The 17441-nt window shown below is 41.3% G+C and overlaps 1 protein-coding gene across 2 annotated transcripts in view; it reads left to right on the top strand.

The window, feature by feature from the left end:
• Positions 1-1812: 1812 nt before the first annotated feature.
• LOC129103208 (palmitoyltransferase ZDHHC14-like) overlaps positions 1813-17441 on the top strand; it is a 41352-nt gene continuing 25723 nt past the window's right edge. Inside the window, exons 1-3 of one of the 2 annotated variants that reach the window (XM_054613546.1) lie at positions 1813-2363; positions 2953-3235; positions 15890-16050. In XM_054613546.1, the coding sequence (XP_054469521.1) occupies positions 2994-3235; positions 15890-16050 (403 nt within the window). In that variant the 5' untranslated portion in view covers positions 1813-2363; positions 2953-2993. The remainder of the gene's footprint in view (positions 2364-2952; positions 3236-15889; positions 16051-17441) is intronic. The other variant, XM_054613547.1, reaches the window with a different exon arrangement.

A 17441-nucleotide genomic window follows, 5' to 3' on the forward strand; every position in this document is an offset into this window, starting at 1 on the left:
GACCACAGAACTAAAATGAGGAGGTGTGTGTGTGTGTGTGTGTGTGTGTGTGTGTGTGTGTGTGTGTGTGTGTGTGTGTGTGTGTGTGTGTGTGTGTGTGTGTGTGTGTGTGTGTGTGTGTGTGTGTGTGTGTGTGTGTGTGAGCATTTGTGCTTGGGCATGTGTGGGTGTTAATAGGAGGACAGATGACAGAAGAACTGTAGGCTGATGATGCAATCATCAGAATTTATGCAGGCTGGACAGGAAACTGCATCATCAGAGAACTGTACTTACATGGTACGAGCCATGTGGACCGTTTTCAGTAGGAACAGCTTTAAGATGACTAATCGGGCACCCGTGTATTGAATGATTTACAGTCAATGATAATCTTCCTAAATCATTTTGATTCATGCGATAATTGTGCTGCCTGTTACTGCTGAGATCCAGGAAACATTACCGAAGAGCATTTTTTGAGGGTGAGAACACGTCAATAAAGTGTCTTCATACCTTTTCTGTCTCCAACTGTACTCATGTCCAAGTGTGAAATAATACCGCATTAAACTATATATTTTTTTATAGATATATATTTTTTCTAGAGGTGCTTGTAGCCTCACACTATTTCACTGTCTTGCCTCAATATTAAAGCGTGATCACAACCCATCTTTCATATTTCCGGGGGCCTCCTGAGATGAATGACTAATCATAATAAAAGTGTCCTGTCAAAAGTTCCACAGACAATAGTAACAATAGTAGTCCATGGAGAGAATCCATTTATGTCTGCAAGGGATTCCATTGCAGTACCACCGTTGGCCACTGGGACAACAATCTCTGAGTCAACCTCTAAATACTGTCTGACTTCTCTAGCTTGTGGTTCTCAGCCCCATTTCTATTTGTTCCTTTTGAAGACATAACGCTTTAAAAACTGGTCCTTTTTTTTTAAAGGCTCAATAATTTACTAAAACAGCTAGGCACTGTAGTTCTAAACAAACGTCCCTTAAACAGGCTTGACTAGGGGTCAGACTCTTGGCCTAGGGATTGCTGGGCTGAACACTCATTCCCCGTGTCGCTCTCACCTCAATTCCAGTCCACTCTTTTGTATCGTCTATTAAATGCATAAAATTGCAAATATTATTAATAATAATCATGTTAAGAAACAGGGGGTAAATTGTGTATTTATTAGGGATTATATTGTGTCGCAGAGTTGGTGTGTGAGTGAGTATTTTACTCTCCCAGGACAGTGTATTGGGATTGACTCAAAATAAACCACACTGGTGACACGTAAACATTTTATTGTGTGTTTCTAATATTTATTTTCAGTGGATCTATTGGCAGTAAGATAAATAATGAATATAATCAGTCCTACCCTTTAACTCCTGCCTTACTAGTAAACTGTCAGCCTGAATATGAAATGATAAGATAAAATAAGATAATCCTTTATTAGTCCCGCAGCGGGGAAATTTACAGGATTACAGCAGCATAGAGGATAGTGCAAACAAGAGACATAGTAAAAAAAAATATCAAAAATAAGTATTATAAATAAGCAATAAAAACAGTTAAGAATCCACAATAACTGAAATATTATATATACAGACAGAAAAACTATCATAACTATAATTGCACAGTGTAATGTATTGCACAGGTTTTTAGTATCATGTCAGCTATCAAAGCCAGCAGCTGTCTTTAATCTTATATGGATTATCAATAAACATCAAAAGCCTCTTTAACTGTCCAGAGCCCTGACTACAGGAGAGCCAGGCGGCCAGCGGAGAGCTTCTCACGGACGCGCAGAGGTCCCTGGACCTCGGGTTGGAAACCCCTTTAGCAGCCCGTCCTCCCTTCCGCACCTCCTTCAGTAGTGACTTCAGCCTCGCTCGGCTGGGGGAGGAGCAGGCAGCGAGGCAGTGAGGGAGGGAGAGAGAGAGAGGGAGAGAGAGAGAGAGAGAGAGAGGGAGGCTCTCTGCTCCCGTGTTGATGTTTGTTGTTTGCTCGGGTGACACGATGTGAACGGAGGGTTGTCGACCGGCCTGCCTCCGCTCCACTCGGGGAATGCTGCAACTTTTTGTATTTTTCGGGTGACCGAGCGAGTGAAGAAGACTGCTGGTGATTATAGCTCGAGTGTTTGTGCGCGTGAAGACTCGGGTAGTGTCTCGCGCCCAGTCAGGATGCGGGAGCTCGTCTGAGAGCAGCTCCCTCCTCCTCCTCCTCCTCGAGCGGTCTTTCTCTGGATTTCTCTCTTTTTGAACTTCTTATATATATTTAAAAAAACAACAAAAAAAACATGGTGTCATCCGCGTGGCTACCGGGTCGCAAACCTGGGTAAAGGAAAGGAGAAGCCACGCGACAACACACCCAAGCACGAGGACACCGGCGCTACTCCGCTCCGGGTGAGGCAGCACACACACACGTACGCACACACACACACACACACACACACACACACACACACATACACGCACGTACACACACACACGCACACAGCCGAGTGCGCGCTATGAAACCATCGTGTCAGAGGGAGAGTTGAAGTGAAATATAAAACGTGTGAGATCAAAGCAGCCTTTATGTAGGAAGTTGACTATTAACTCACCAGTGCTCCCATCAACCTGCTGGCCCTGTTCAGCTGCTATGATAGGGCTAACCAGGCTGCTAACTGTGTGTGTGTGTGTGTGTGTGTGTGTGTGTGTGTGTGTGTGTGTGTGTGTGGAGATATGTGCCATGTTAGAGCAGCCAAACCTGCTGCTTAAATGTGAATTCACTGCAGACTAGTTTTGCCTTTTTAAAAAAAAAGCTACATGCTGGTGCAGTGGTAGAGTGTGATGTGTATCAGGAAGTGTGTGTTGTACTTTTCACAAACTTTTATTTTTTTTCTCCTCCTCCTTCCTCCTCCTCCTCCCCTACAGTCACCAGAGGTATTTGTCTGAAAAGCTGTGATCCTGATCGGGGTTTGTTCTCCTCTCTCCCCCCCCCCACACACAGAGGCACATCCAGCCCGGGATTTACTCATCTGTGGGGACTTGATGCATCTCGGGGTGTCTGAGTCCATGAGAGAGTGCGAGTACAGCCAGATAAGCACTCGCAGCTCCACACCGATGGAGACCCCTCACAAGAAAAGGACCCCAAAGAGGAGGAAGTGGGAGTCCTTCCCGGGTCGGAATAAGTTTTACTGCAATGGGAGGATTATGATGGCCAAGCAGACGGGGGTTTTCTACCTCACCCTTGTCCTAATTCTGGTGACTTGTGGACTTTTCTTCTCCTTTGAGTAAGTATTGTTTGAAAGCATGTTTTTTCCCATCTGCTAATATAACACACGTGCACAGCCACAATGTGGATTAGAGATTTCAATTACATGGGCTCAGCTGTCAGAGAAAAGTTTGGATATAGGTCAGTTATGTCACTGGCATCACTCCGGGGTGGGTGTATTTCCTATGATCTCCTCTGGCCTCAGGGAGATGTCACAACAAACTGGTTGGCGATGTGGCAGATGTGTATCTGTATTAACAAGTTAGATATAATATATAAAGTATCTTTGATTAAAGCAGTGTATTTTGCCAGGGGCTGATGGAAACTACTCTGAGGTGTGGGTTTCCTGTTCTCATTTGCTTTTGGTTTGTTCTTGCCATTGCATGTGCGATGCATCTAAGACAGCCTTCTTTTAAAAAAAAATATATTTACCAATTGTAGACACGTAGAGAGCACTCCAGGTCTTGGTTTCAAACCACTATTGTCAAAGCATTAACTTAACCAAAGTGTCTTTGAGCAAGATGTCAAGTTATGGGATTTAAAGCATATCGTGTCATGCGTTAATTTGACCTTTTTTATAGTGACAACATGATAACTTAGTAGCGGGTAACATGATAACTTAGTAGCGGGTAACCTTACACTTTTTGTTCCTCAGAAGACTCAAATCAGTCACCCATGACTTATGGAGTATACTAAACGGTGTCAGTCTCTCCGTGTGTGCCTTAATCACATCCTCATATCCCCCATAGGAGCGCTCTTTCTTTCTCCCACTTGTAGAACAACCTGTAATCAACAGACAGAGTGTACTCCTTTCCACTGTCTCCTCCTGCTCTTCATCGTCTTCTCCTACCGGATGTCCTAGATCGGCCCACTGTGACTGAGGTGCATGATACAGCGTGTAGACACTGACCTGAGCCTTGGAGTGTGTACTAAGAGAGACTCTCTCCTCATGAGGCCCCGAGTAATGGCTTTGTCATCTATCATCTCAGAAACCCCATCTACACTAGATAAGAATCCTGCTCCATCATGAGATTTGTTGCTCAATCGGACAGTCTTTATCAGGCTAAAGTGCTTCAGAGCCAGAGAAAGCTTAATAGACAAAATATGTGCTGTGGTTGACGACTGCTGTTCAGTATCTGCATTGTAAAGATAGCCAATGCTTAATGATCTAGGAATAAATCAAAAGACAATGCACACAAACACTATTTAAACAAAAGTATTACTTTATGTGATGTTTGCATGTAAAATGTTGTCCTCATATCATTTTGAAAGGACTTACTATTATAAAAATCTATTTGCCAGAGATATGTAAGGAACGGTTAAAACAATCAGTAGATGAATCAATCCATTCATTGACAGAAAAATAATCGTAATAGTTTAAATACTCAACATATCGTTTTACTTATTAGACAAAAACTACAAACATTCATTAGTTTCAGTTTCTCCAATGTGAGGATTTGAGGCGTTTCTACGTTTTTCCTTTTAAATTGAATATATGTTGGACTGTTGGTCTGGCAAAACAAGACATTTAAAGATGTCACATTAGGATATTTCTTGTATCAATCACCCCAAACCATTGTCAGTATTGTGTTTTGTATGCCCTGTGTGTGAACAGCAATGCTACACATCTATCAGCAGTGACCAGTGGACCACTATATCTTTCAATACATTGTCACCTCAGCAGAGATACAGACATGACCCATGACCAAAGGGCAGCCTGCTAGAGAGAGGGCATCTCAGGTTAAAACTCCCCTCCCTCTTTACTATGGAGCAGTTTATAAAATATTGAAATGGGAGGGGAAACGTACTTCAGTGTCCATTTGAACCTGGATGTTGCCCAGAATGCCAGATGCTTCCTGATGATACCTCTCCCCCCTTCAGATTGCTTCATTTCCGACCCCATGGCCTGTCAGTGGAGCCGGTGTACTGTCCTCTGTTTGTTGTGACTACAGGGGACATTTTAAGGAACACCATGCAACCACAAAGCCACTTTTCAGCTTAGCGCTGTTCTCCCTGTTCAACTGTCTATGCCCCCTGGCTGAGCGGATCCTCCTGGCTTTCTTCTCCCTCTCAATGTCTCCCCCCCACTCTACTCACATCAGCTGAAAGGAGACATTTATCGGTCAGGGTCATAGTCAGCAGACCTGCACATTGGCTCCTGTTGTCATTAAGTGTAATGCGTTTCGATTAGATGTGTTTTTCTAACCCCAATCTCCAGTTGTCAGCATATTGGAGAGCAGCTCCTCATTCTGTTTCCAAGGGCTTCTTCTGTCTGTTGAATTGCCTCTGTATCATATTATGGTATTTAAAAATTGACTGTGAAATGATGACACCTGGTCCATATTTATTAAAAGATTATCTTTTTGTGGAGTCCAGAAGGGAGTCGACAGACTGCGAGTGTTTAAGGCTGGAGGCATGCACAGAACCAGAGAAAGAGATCTTTCTACATCTTCATATTTCCTTCAGCTTGTTGTCTTTGTCTGTCTGAGGGGTGCTCAGACATGCACAATAAACTCTGTTAGTGACCGGCAGACTTTGGTCTGTTTATTATTCCGATGCCGGCTCCCCCCAGATATCCATGTGTGCTGTTGTTGCACATGTTGCCTTCTCTCCCTTATGCCTCGTAAAAAGTTCACTCAAGCAGATGTTTGAAAAATGATGTTCTGTTACGCTGTTTTGTTGGTAATTGTAATTGATCTTAAGAACTACAATTTTGGGCAAAGAGAAGGCCTAACATTGGATTCAGTCTAAGGACTGGGCTGTGACACGAACAGTGAATAGTGGCTACATGTGTCTTGATTATTGTTGAACCTTTTTCCAAGTGCTGAAATGAAATGACTGCTTAGACCAAAGCGTTCATTCACTCTGGTTCACCCGCTGACGGCAGTGAGAGTGAGCTAGGTTCTGGCCTGACCATCCGCGGCAATTTGTGGTTAAAGGTCTTACCCAAGGTCACTTATTATGTGGACGAGGAGCTGAGGATTGAGCCCCCGGGTCAGAGGACAACCGCTCTACCTTCTGAGCTGCAGCCACCTCTTGATTAGTGGTTTCTCTGATAGCTGATCAACAGAAAACAAGTGACTATTTTGACCTTTTAAGACCATTGACCATTAAGCAAAAATGTGAAACAGCCTCCAAAGTGTTAGGTCTTGTTTATTTTTGCTGAAAATTCAAATCTAATCTGATTTGAATACATTTTGGGTCACTGGCCTGTTGAGTTTTTTGCATACAACAGGAATTTAACTGTAAAGGGAAATTGTTACCTTGATGACATGTTGGATGTAGAAACATCTTAGTAGATATCCTGGTTTGAATCAGAAAAAAACCTGACTGACTTTGGCAGGTGGTTCGCTACAGTGATCCTGTCATGAATGCCTTCACATGGTTTCAGTTTATGAGGAAGACAGACGATTCTAAGAAAGCTTGATGAGTAATCCACTTGAAATGTAAACAGTGTATTAGGTTCATTGTTGACTGTGTAGTTGTTTTACAAGTGAAGCCTCTTTAGTGGTGACGTGTTGTAAGGTTCTTGCACTCTGGTCACACCCATTTTGCACGCGCATAATCCATATCTGCATTTTTACTAGTCATGATTTTGACAAGATAGAGAGAGAGTTTAGCCTGAATGTTTACCCCCTTCATAAACATCTTTAAGTATGTGATTAGTATCAACTAAAAGCTCAGCAGTTTTGGAAAGAGTGATTAAACTTACCTTATGAAAAGGGGTGCCAAGGTAAAGGTTGGGTATAAAGAAAGCGTAATGGCAACTTCATTTTTGTCTTTATGGAATATTATAGACATTATCAAAGAGTAAGGGTCTTGTATGTTAAACAGTATTTGAGGATTAACACTTGGAATGTAGACCATCTTGGGATATGGTATCTAGTGTAGTCTAGGTAGCTCAGATGCTTTGTAGGTTGTTGAAAGTAACCTGCTCAGGTATGTGATCGCACAAAACCCCTGTGAGACGACAGTCATGTTTGTCCACAGGTTTAATAAAGTGGCCTCTTAAGAGCACTCTAAATGCACAAGTAGGGAGAGGTCAAGTCCCTCAGAAGTGGTCTTCGGTCGTCTCTTTTACTAGAAAGAACCCTTTTTTGTTTTTATATATAGATACCCCAGGCATTGTATTTCTGCTCCACTCAGAGAACACAATAGCTTCCAATTTAATGTAATGAAATCAGTGAAACGGTGACTTCTTTGTTTGTCGTACAATTTTATTTCTGCGCAGTGCTCGAGAAGAGTAGTGATTGTGTTTGCTGAACGCTGGGTCGAAACAGTGAGTCAGCTTTTGGAGCGGCATAAGGACAACTATTGCGAAAGAGTCTTTGTCCACATAATTGGAGCAGTCACACCCACATGGTTTCCTGAGTAAAGAAAGGCATTCCTCACAAGTCAAGCTGTCAAATAAGAACTTAGAGTAGTCATTCACAGGCTTAGACTTAATCGAGGAAAATAAATAAACATTTTCACCCATAAGCATAACATAAGAGTATAAAATGCTAAATGGACAAGTCGTACATGACTGTTTATTCATGCATTAATATATCAGCCAGCCAGATTCTGTCATTTTAAAAGCAAATGTGACTTTAATTCCTCGCAGGACATTATGTTAGAGACTTTATTGCGACTGTCCGTTTTGCGGCAGATCTGTCACCTACGCTCATTGAAACTAGGAATCACGCCGAGCCGTTTACTTTTTGAAGTGCGATTCCTCTCCCAGACCAGCTCAAAGCCTTCAATCGACCCAGCACCCTCTGTTTGTCACCACAGCACATCCACTTCCTGTACCAAGAGTAATTGAGTGCATGACACATGTTGGAAGGTTGTGCTAACGGATTTGCAGAGTTCTCAGATGCACACACGACCACCTCAGCACTTGTGCCATGCACTAGGGACATCTGTCTGACATGTGGCAGGAAATCATGATTCCATGAAGTAGTCCGGGCAGAACTGTAACCATTTACAAAAGCGTGTCATGTTCAGTTGTTTCATTGACAAATGACTTGGCCTGCCGGCTAAACGGAGGTTCATGTCTTGCCCTTGCCTGCCACGGAAAGCAATCAAAACTTAATAAAAGGCAAAGCTGACAAAGCCGTGTAGCCCAGATGAGTAATGAGAGTCTAGAGTGAGAGGCCACAAAGCCAAGTGCTTGAAATGCGTTTTTAACACAACGTTGAGCACATTTTAAACACATTCATGTATTCCGTACTGCATCACCGTTGAGTTATATCTCTCGGTAAACTGTATCTCTTCTCAAGCAAGTACTGGGGAGAATTGCAGGCCAAGCTTTTGTAAATGTTGGGGGATGGATGATCTATGTTTGACAGACCCTTTTCTGCAGATCACAGGGTATTGATTGCCTTCATAGCTGTATGGCTGAAGAAGAAAGTAAACAAGGGTGCAGTTTATCCCAGGTGACCCTGAAAGGACAGCCAGTAAACAGTGCTGTGGACTCCACATGGCGACATCAAGTGGAGATGAAAGTCCTACAAGCTTAGCTCCCAGCTGGGTTTTGAAAAACAGTTTGGCATCATAAGAGGATTTAGTGGGAAATGTGATAACAGTAATCTGGATTGGATTATTGTTGAGATTAATGCACCCTTTGGGAAGCAAATGAGTAGGGGAACCTCGGGAGACCCTACTGAGGTAGAAAGATTACCTTTGGTATTCTGTGGAAATAATGAATGTGTCCCACACAGAGGACTTTTGCTGAATTTTTTTTTTTTTTACCAGAATATACAAAGGTGACAGTACTAGCAGCTTTTATGTTCAGTTCAATATATTTTTTAACTGCTGCATATATTAATTTATGTGACTTTGTATGTATGTCACTACTACAAATAGAAGTCAGACTTGGAGACCTCAAATTGTAGTTCCATTTCACCAACATGAGCTTAAGGAACTCGACGCACTAATAAAGTTGAGGTACTCTGAAAGTTATAGGGAGGGTAGACAACTTATTTTTAAATATATTTTGTTGAAATGCTTTTCCTGCCAGCATTCGATCCGTATCTGTTGTCTGTAATATGCCAATCATGATTTACTTTGATACAAAAAGAAAAATGCCCACAGTTCTCATTTTCCATGTCTACTCTAGTATTTCCTATTAGTTACCTATATAATAAGTAGGCTCGTGTTTTCAAACATTTTGTATGCAACTTCTAAAGAATCAGAATCGGAAGCTGTTTATTGCCAAGTACGTTACACGTACAAGGAATTTGGCTAGGTGATTAATTGCTGCAATAAATAACAAACGCAGTGCTTTAATAAAGACATCATTTAAAAATATAAATATACAATAAAATATGGTAAACAAATAAGAGTATGTTAAAACGGGTATATTACATTTTTAAAGTGTCAAGATGTGCAGGGGTGTAAACTGTTATAGATTGTGCTGGGGATGTAATTGTCTAGGTCAGTGGGGGTCCCGGCTTTATTGATCAACCCAGCTGCACATGGGAAGAAACTGTTTTTGTGGCGTGAGGTCTTGGTCCTGATGGACCGCAGCCTCCTGCCAGAGGGAAGTAGGCCTATGGCTTACCATTTATTCAACAGAGATGTTCAATACATAAAATAGTATTCATTATTACATCATGTCTGAATAGAGACCAAATTATATGATTAGGCCTATCGAGTTCACTGTCCATTCTATGTCAATTATCACTAAGAGCGCATTTTTTTTTTTTTTTTTGATCAACCAATCACACTTCTTTCAAAGAATGCGTCATACCTAGCAACGAGGTCAGCCGCACTGTGTCTGTCCCTTCCTCGCTCAGAGTTGCTCTGAGAAGTCCTAATTCAATCATTTGAATTCAAAACCAAAGCCAATGGTGTAGTGCATTATCTGATCTGCTAACTTTTCTGTGCATCAGACTCAAGTCTGTCGGTACCAAGTGCTCCTGGCCCTAACTGCAACATCCCTCTAACGGAATGGAACAATGAAGAAACAAGCATTTCTTATTTAAATACAAAGAGAACATTAGGTTTTGCTTATGTAAACATAATGTGTTCTGCTGCTGCCTAATGCTGTCTGAATGCTTGTAACCACTCTCTGATTAAAGCAAATTAGTCATTTGTGCAGTTATGCTATTCTTTGCTCTGCTGATATATGCGTTAATATCTCTTGCAGACGCGTTAACCATAATTGATTATGGTTTTTACCCAGAGAATTAGCTATTATCATAGTTTTATTGCGCTGCCTTCAGCTGTCAATAATTCACACCAACCTTGACAGTCATGCTGTATACTTTTGTAAATGGGTACCTTTTGGTGAGTAATTATCAGTAGCCCATAAAGAGAAGTCATCACGGACCTTAGCTTTACAGTAGATGTTTGTACACTTGTTCCATCATAGTACACGGCGTCAGCTTTGAATTACTATTTTTGTTGGCTTGTTGCTCCAGGGATGTCAATGACCTGGAAAAGAGTTTTGACAATCATTCCAAGATGAGTTTATTTTTTGATATTTTCCATCCTGAATGTTTGGTTAATTTTATTTAAGATGATCCCACGGTAACCAGTGATAGATCTGTCTGCCTTGAGTTATGTGAGGGTTAATCTGTAAATTGGCTGCTTAGGGTACTGTGTATTGAGTTTTGTTGTCGGTTTTGTTACTTTTTTGATTATAGACCCATTTATGGATCAGATCCAACAATAATTCAGTCTCCTTCCCCATCAACTAAATTCTTTGTTGAGCCATTTAAAATGATTGTAATGAAAGCCACCATGCTGTCTCTATCTTGTTGAATGTCTTTGTTTCTCTTTTTCCTCCTTGGAGGCTTCAGCTCACTCGTGTGGCTGTTTCCAGGGTAACCACATTCCCTTTTGAAATTTGCCATGCCTGATATTGGATACTGTTCCATCTCCATGGCAACAAGGCCCTTAAATTCCCAGTTAAATATAAGATTTGGTATCTAACTGAAAGCAAAATGAAGATGTAGCTTTGGACATGTCCATTTCCTTGTCTATATCCACTCTTCTCTATAAAAGAAAAGATGGTTGCTGAAATTGCTTGTTGTCGCTCATGTTCAGTGACTGATAAAAATTGATTCCCGAGACATTGTCTTCATAGTGATGTTAAACCAGGCAAGTTGTTGCCTACCTGCAGCTCGTCCACATATTCGTATTGATCCATGTCTATAGAAGAGGCAGGCTGGATGTTGCATCCATCCGCCATCTCTTACAGCTTCACTGTTTAATCTCTGTCCATTCCTACCGACCTGTCACTTTCTGTAACACATGACTGCCTTTTCATTATGTTCCTGATGTCCGACACATTTCGACACAGCTGAGGACGTAGGCAGCGGTTTGTGGTGCTCTCTCAGCCATCTCCATCACCACTCGCCAGATGACAAGTTATGAAATATAATGTTTAGTTTTTTGGAAGAGCGCACAAATATGGTCATCCCCACGATTCTGTGGATTTGTAGCTCTAAATGACCTTTGCATACATTTGGCATATTAGTGGGGGGGCTTGACTTCCTCATTGATTAGCTACTTCAAAACCATTCAAATCGTAGCTTCTGGTTAATTGTTACAGATGTAGCACCCTCATTCAAGTTCTGCCAAGCTTTTTACAACTGCAGTGATTTCTCATTAGCACCTATAATTGGTGGATTCATTAATGTGATGTGTAACCAGTCAGACAAAAGAGAGGAGAGATTGAATGGGTACAGATGAATAGATGTCGGGTAATGACATCAGACTCTGAAATGTTCTGCTTTTCTGGGGCAGATGCAGACAGACGGCACCAAGCTTTGGACTATACTATTTCAGTGTTAATCCGCAGACTTGTACACAGTGGTTGTTTCATTGTGCTGTTTTACCATCACTTACTCAGAAATACTAAAACATGTTCACACATGCGGTTCTGCTGTTTATTATTTTGTAAAAGCTCCATCAAAGTTTCATGGATTTCATTTTTGTTATTAATTGGGGAAAAAAGCAGACACCTCGCGCCAGCTTTTCTACAGCGTTTAAAAACTAAGCTTAACGTTACGTATATTTATGCACAGAAAAAGCAATCACAATTATCACAACACTCAAAAACATTAAACAAGAGGATAATCCTGTACCGTGGATATTTCTTGTTTACCTAACCAACAGCAGGACTGTTGTTTGTGATGATGATGATACATGTTTCATGCACATATCTCTCCAGACAGGAAACAATGAACTGAGTTCTTTCCCTGCTAGTCTGGAGTAGTCCTCTATTTCAGCATTTCTTAAAGAATTGTCTGTTCAGCACTGCCTAAATGGTCAGAAATCTGCAGACATTCTCTTGGTGTTTGTTTCCTTTCTGGCAGTCGAAGTAATCAGGTCTTTCTGAAAACATACGTTTTGTTCCCTCTTTGGCAGGAGAGCAAGAAGACAGTTTGCTTAGTTTTTACCAGCTCTTCTTCAAGGTTTATCTCAGTTGTGACTGTTTTTCTCTACAATACACAAAGAGACAACATTGACCGCTTCTCGTGTGGTCAAGTGTGTGAATTGAGGTGGATGGAAATTTCCTCTGTTACCAAGGATAACTGGACAACACTATTGTTCAGTCATCCATCCAACAGTAACACATCTTTTGAAGACCCCTAGAACTATATCTTTTTTTTCTTGTTTTTTTTATAGCGTACGATGCCAAACAATTACTTTTGGAATCGTGACATTTAAAGGTAATAATATATGCTAATTATTTGTGGTTGTATCATCATGTGCTTGTATCATCATGTTTTCCATAAATTTGGAGGCAAATAGCAGTCCAAAGGATAACATGCAACTGGTACATACAATGTTTGCAGAATTGGAAGATGACAAGCAGAAAGATGGTCCGTAGGACTGCCTCAGTCAGATATGGGAATATGCCCTCTATTGAATTACAATCTCAGGACACAGTGCTGGATGATGTGTCTCCACCCAGCCCAGTTCAGAAGACTGAGGCTGAGGGAGAATCACAAATCACTGAGGGTTGTGAGATGGATGCCCTGTTAGCAGGCATCTAACACAAGTTGTGTATATTGTGCATTGACTCTGTCGTTGTCCAATACGCTGACGTTGTGAACCTCCAGGCGAGTTTTTCACTGGAGAAATGTTTGTGCGGCTCAGTGTTGTCCTGCCTGTAGCCCCCTGCTGATGTCCCAGACAACCCAGTGTTCTTCGCTTTGTTCAGTCTCAGTCCAGATGTAGAGAAACAGCAGGACTGGCAAGTGTCCACCCAGATGGGATAATGGCATGCGTTGTAGATAGTGTGTTTGTCACAGCTTGGACATTGTTCAAAACCGCTTAAGTATTGTATGCGTCGGATTCAGAGCTAGGCTTATTTTATTTAAATAAATAAAAAGTTAACTGGCTTACGAGCAAGATGTATCTTTAAGGCACCTAAGCATATGGAATAATGCCAGCCACTTGTGTTTATAAAATAAGAAACTTGCACCCTTTCAAAAGTGCAAGAACATATTTGTAATCCTTTGTGTTCTTTGCTTGACTCTCAAATATTTGCTGATCTTTTCCCCTGCCTAAAGGGCAGTCATCTCCAGTCATCTCCAGCAGTTCAGATGAAAGCAGGGAGACTGTGCACATGATGCTAGAACTAGGGATGCACCGATACCACCTAGTACAAGTAGGCCTGCCTACATTTGGGTTTTTGCCGATACGAAGTACCGTTACAATACCATTACAGTGCTTACAATGACTTGTAAATCTTGTTTTGTTTTCATCAGATGTCTCTCTCATTCTGACTGTAATACATTTGATATACCTCATGATGCTATGGCTGCGGTTTTAACAGTCAACTTTGTGTTTTCCTGATACAGACAGAGCATAGTTTGCAATAGAAGTGTAATAATTAAACTTTAACGAACAACACAAATTTTGACCGATCAAAAAAATAAAAAATAAAAGCTGATGCAAATCTCAGAGGAGTGGCTTGTCACTTGATAGTTCTAGACCGGGCACTCGCTTGCAATACTCTGGTGTAAACCCTGACAGAGTATGCCAGGCAGAGACACAGCTAATAACTTAGCAGCTAAACTAATCAATGCAGAGGAGACTTATTGGGGAAAGTGGCTGCATGTGTCCACAAGAGTATGAGTACATAAGCACAGTATCGGGTAAAGGTTATGGTGCAACCCTAGCTAGAACCCCAATTGGCAAATAATGCAAATCTATGCTCTAGAGCCATATTTACAACCCCTCGGTCTGCTTTTACTGAAGGAACCCAACATGGCAAGACTAAATATAAGTTTGGCTTGGTTTATCAGAATAACTGCTGTTGGCATAGATCAGCGGATGTTACTGCCCTCCCAAGGTGATGCCATCTGAAGGCTGGTTAGATAGTTGGATAGTGAAATAATGTCAAGCAGCAACTTATCATACATGTTACTTGGAGCGAAAAAAAGTCATACTGCCTTGATGCATTTAAATAGGGGCAGTACATTGTGACGTTTTGAAAAATCTTTAGTACAACCGCATTTCTGTAACATTAATCCTGAAATAGGGTTAAACACCTTCATGGTTTACAGAGAGGGTAACCACAATCCTTGACCTCTGACGCTTTATTATAGATATCAGTGTCACTTTAAGCGTCCTCAGCTCATTCACGATCTGTAGTCATCGTTTCTCTGCATTGATTTTTAAATGGCAGTCAATCATGTACTGCAGTCCAATGCACTTAGTGAATGGCTGTAATACATACCCACCAACCAGCTCCTCTTTTCTTTTTTGTTTATCATTCACTGTGATTCATCCTCCGTGCAAAATAAATAGTGCTTCTCCTGCAAGAGTCAGTAAGGCATTACAGTTCTGTACATACAATAAATACTCGCCTATACCTGCACTAAAAAGAGGCACTTTGGAAACATTTATTTGCTCTTAAATTTATTCTAATAAAAGTCACTTGACATAAGTATTTGATATAGATGGATTTTCAGCAACAACCAAAAAAAGAAACGATACTTAAAGATGCGATTAGCCGAACCTGTTTGCATTTGGCATTTTATTCCAATGGATGAGTAGATGAATAAGAGCCTCTATGTAAACGCTGTTATTGTGAACCTTGTTTACAATAACCGCTCGTTAACATTCCTCAACAGCATCCCTGAAAACATGGTTACCATATGTTCATTTTGTTTCCCTTGTGTGGAATGGCACCTCTTTTCTGACCCCAAACTCAATCCAATAGATCAGAGACTAACAGATTAAATGCCATGTGGCCGCCTGTGCCCCACCTCTATTGGACTTAATGTGATTACAGTAATAACCACTTGCACCGTTGCACATTTAATGGGATTATGCTAAATTGTCTCAATAGTAACAGATTACAACGAGGTGGGACGGACCCTTATGAGTGTCCCAGTCTGTATATCCACTTACTGTCAAGTCACAGGTATTAACACTTCCTAAACTTCATGGCTTGTCTCGATTACAAGTAGTTCAGTGGTTTTTTTGGGGGGTTTTACGGGCTTGTTGTGTACAAACATTTATGCTTAGAAGAGCAGGTTGTATTTTGGCAGACAGACACGTGCCCCTCGGGCCATCAGCTGATGTTTGTGCAGTAATCCTCCAAGAGTCTGGCTTTTTGAACTTTCAGGTTTTTGCTACTAAGCTAAGCATTACTGGTCAGACAGAACCCTGTGTCTCTTTGCTATTTGCTTATTTCTCTTTCCATCTCTTCCTGTCCTACCAGTTGTCCGTTCCTGGCGCAGCAGCTGACCCCAGTCATCCCAGTCATAGGAGGTGTGCTGTTTCTGTTTGTGTTGGGGACACTCCTGAGAACCAGCTTCAGTGACCCAGGGGTGCTGCCCAGGGCCACCCCAGATGAAGCAGCTGACCTGGAGAGGCAAATAGGTAAGACTCCTTATTTTATTATTTTAGAAAATGAAAAACATTAAAAAATATATATATTTATTGAGATTATCTCCTGCCTTCTTTCCTTAAGTATTCTCTGACCACCCCTGTTAATTATTTTACCAGTCATTGTTTTCAGTAAATGTATTTTTTTATCTCCAGGCTCTTCCTCCCTGAGCCAGTGGTTACCGTTATCTTAGACACTGTATTTGTCTTTGAGTGAGCCCCTCTGCATGGTACTGTTCCACGGGAGCTAGTCTGTGCCTTTACAACCTCCTATAAAGAGTCAGATTATCTTGCTGATGTGTTTGGAGTTTGTCTGTGCAGCCAAAGAATTGAGGATCAAGCTTCCTCTGACTCTGACTCTGCATTTAGGCTTAGGTGAAGTATTGGCGCTGCTTTTACCAAGTGGCTTTTGATCAGTGTATTTCACTTCACCCTATCCAAGGGTCCCCACCTTATTCTGACCTGACTCGTAAATTTCATCTGGATAACTTCTCAATCTAATTTGTCATGTGAAAGGTAAAACTGTTGGCGCATTTGGAACCACCTAATGTGGTTTAACTGAATTACCGGCATCACAGCACTGACGGTTGCTCGCCATGAGTCAGACACAGCTTAGACAACAGTTTGTGACGAAAATTCAGTCTTAAAATAAATGCGTTAATGCATGAAACCCATTATCTGGATGCAGCCCCTGTTTAGATGTAGCTGATTGTTTTATTACCAATGGGATTCCATAACAAGTAAAAAGTAATTGTGAGAAGTTGTGAAATGGCCATTCAAGGCTTCTTTTCTCTGCAATTGACACTATGTTTGAGATATGTTGTGGATAATGGACTTGTGTTGCATTCAGAATCAGAGTTAATGGTGAGCTCTGGCATAAGCTTTGATGTTTATTTTAAATTAAGAGGTATTGAAGTAGTGCTTGCTAACTTGATTAATCAAAGCAATTTTTGAGAAAGAAAACTGACCTGTTCAGAATTTGTATGAGGCCATTACATAAACGCAACCATCAGCCATAATAGAAGCTGCTACAAGTGCAATACTTCGGTCAGACTGTATTCCGCTACATGAGGCCTCTTTCAGAGGAGGTAAGGAGATAATTAAGGGAACTTTGGACTTTCCAATGGAAACCATGTCAGTTTGGTAAATTGCTTGACTAAATATCCAGTCTCTAAAAGTGTCCTGCAGCCCTGTAGCTAGATGGATTATCACCACTTTACTCACGGGTTTAACTTTTTAAACCCTCTTTCTAAAACCCCCTTCAATGGTTCGGTCCTTTTTATTTGGAATGTGAAGCTTTTATTTGCAAGCGATGGTCCTTGCCGTGCTTCAGGCCACTGGGACCTCGTTAAACAAACTCTTGACTGGCTTAATTAATCTCATTA

This window comes from Anoplopoma fimbria, chromosome 15, assembly GCF_027596085.1.
Source record: "Anoplopoma fimbria isolate UVic2021 breed Golden Eagle Sablefish chromosome 15, Afim_UVic_2022, whole genome shotgun sequence".
NCBI classification, from domain to species: Eukaryota; Metazoa; Chordata; class Actinopteri; order Perciformes; family Anoplopomatidae; genus Anoplopoma; species Anoplopoma fimbria.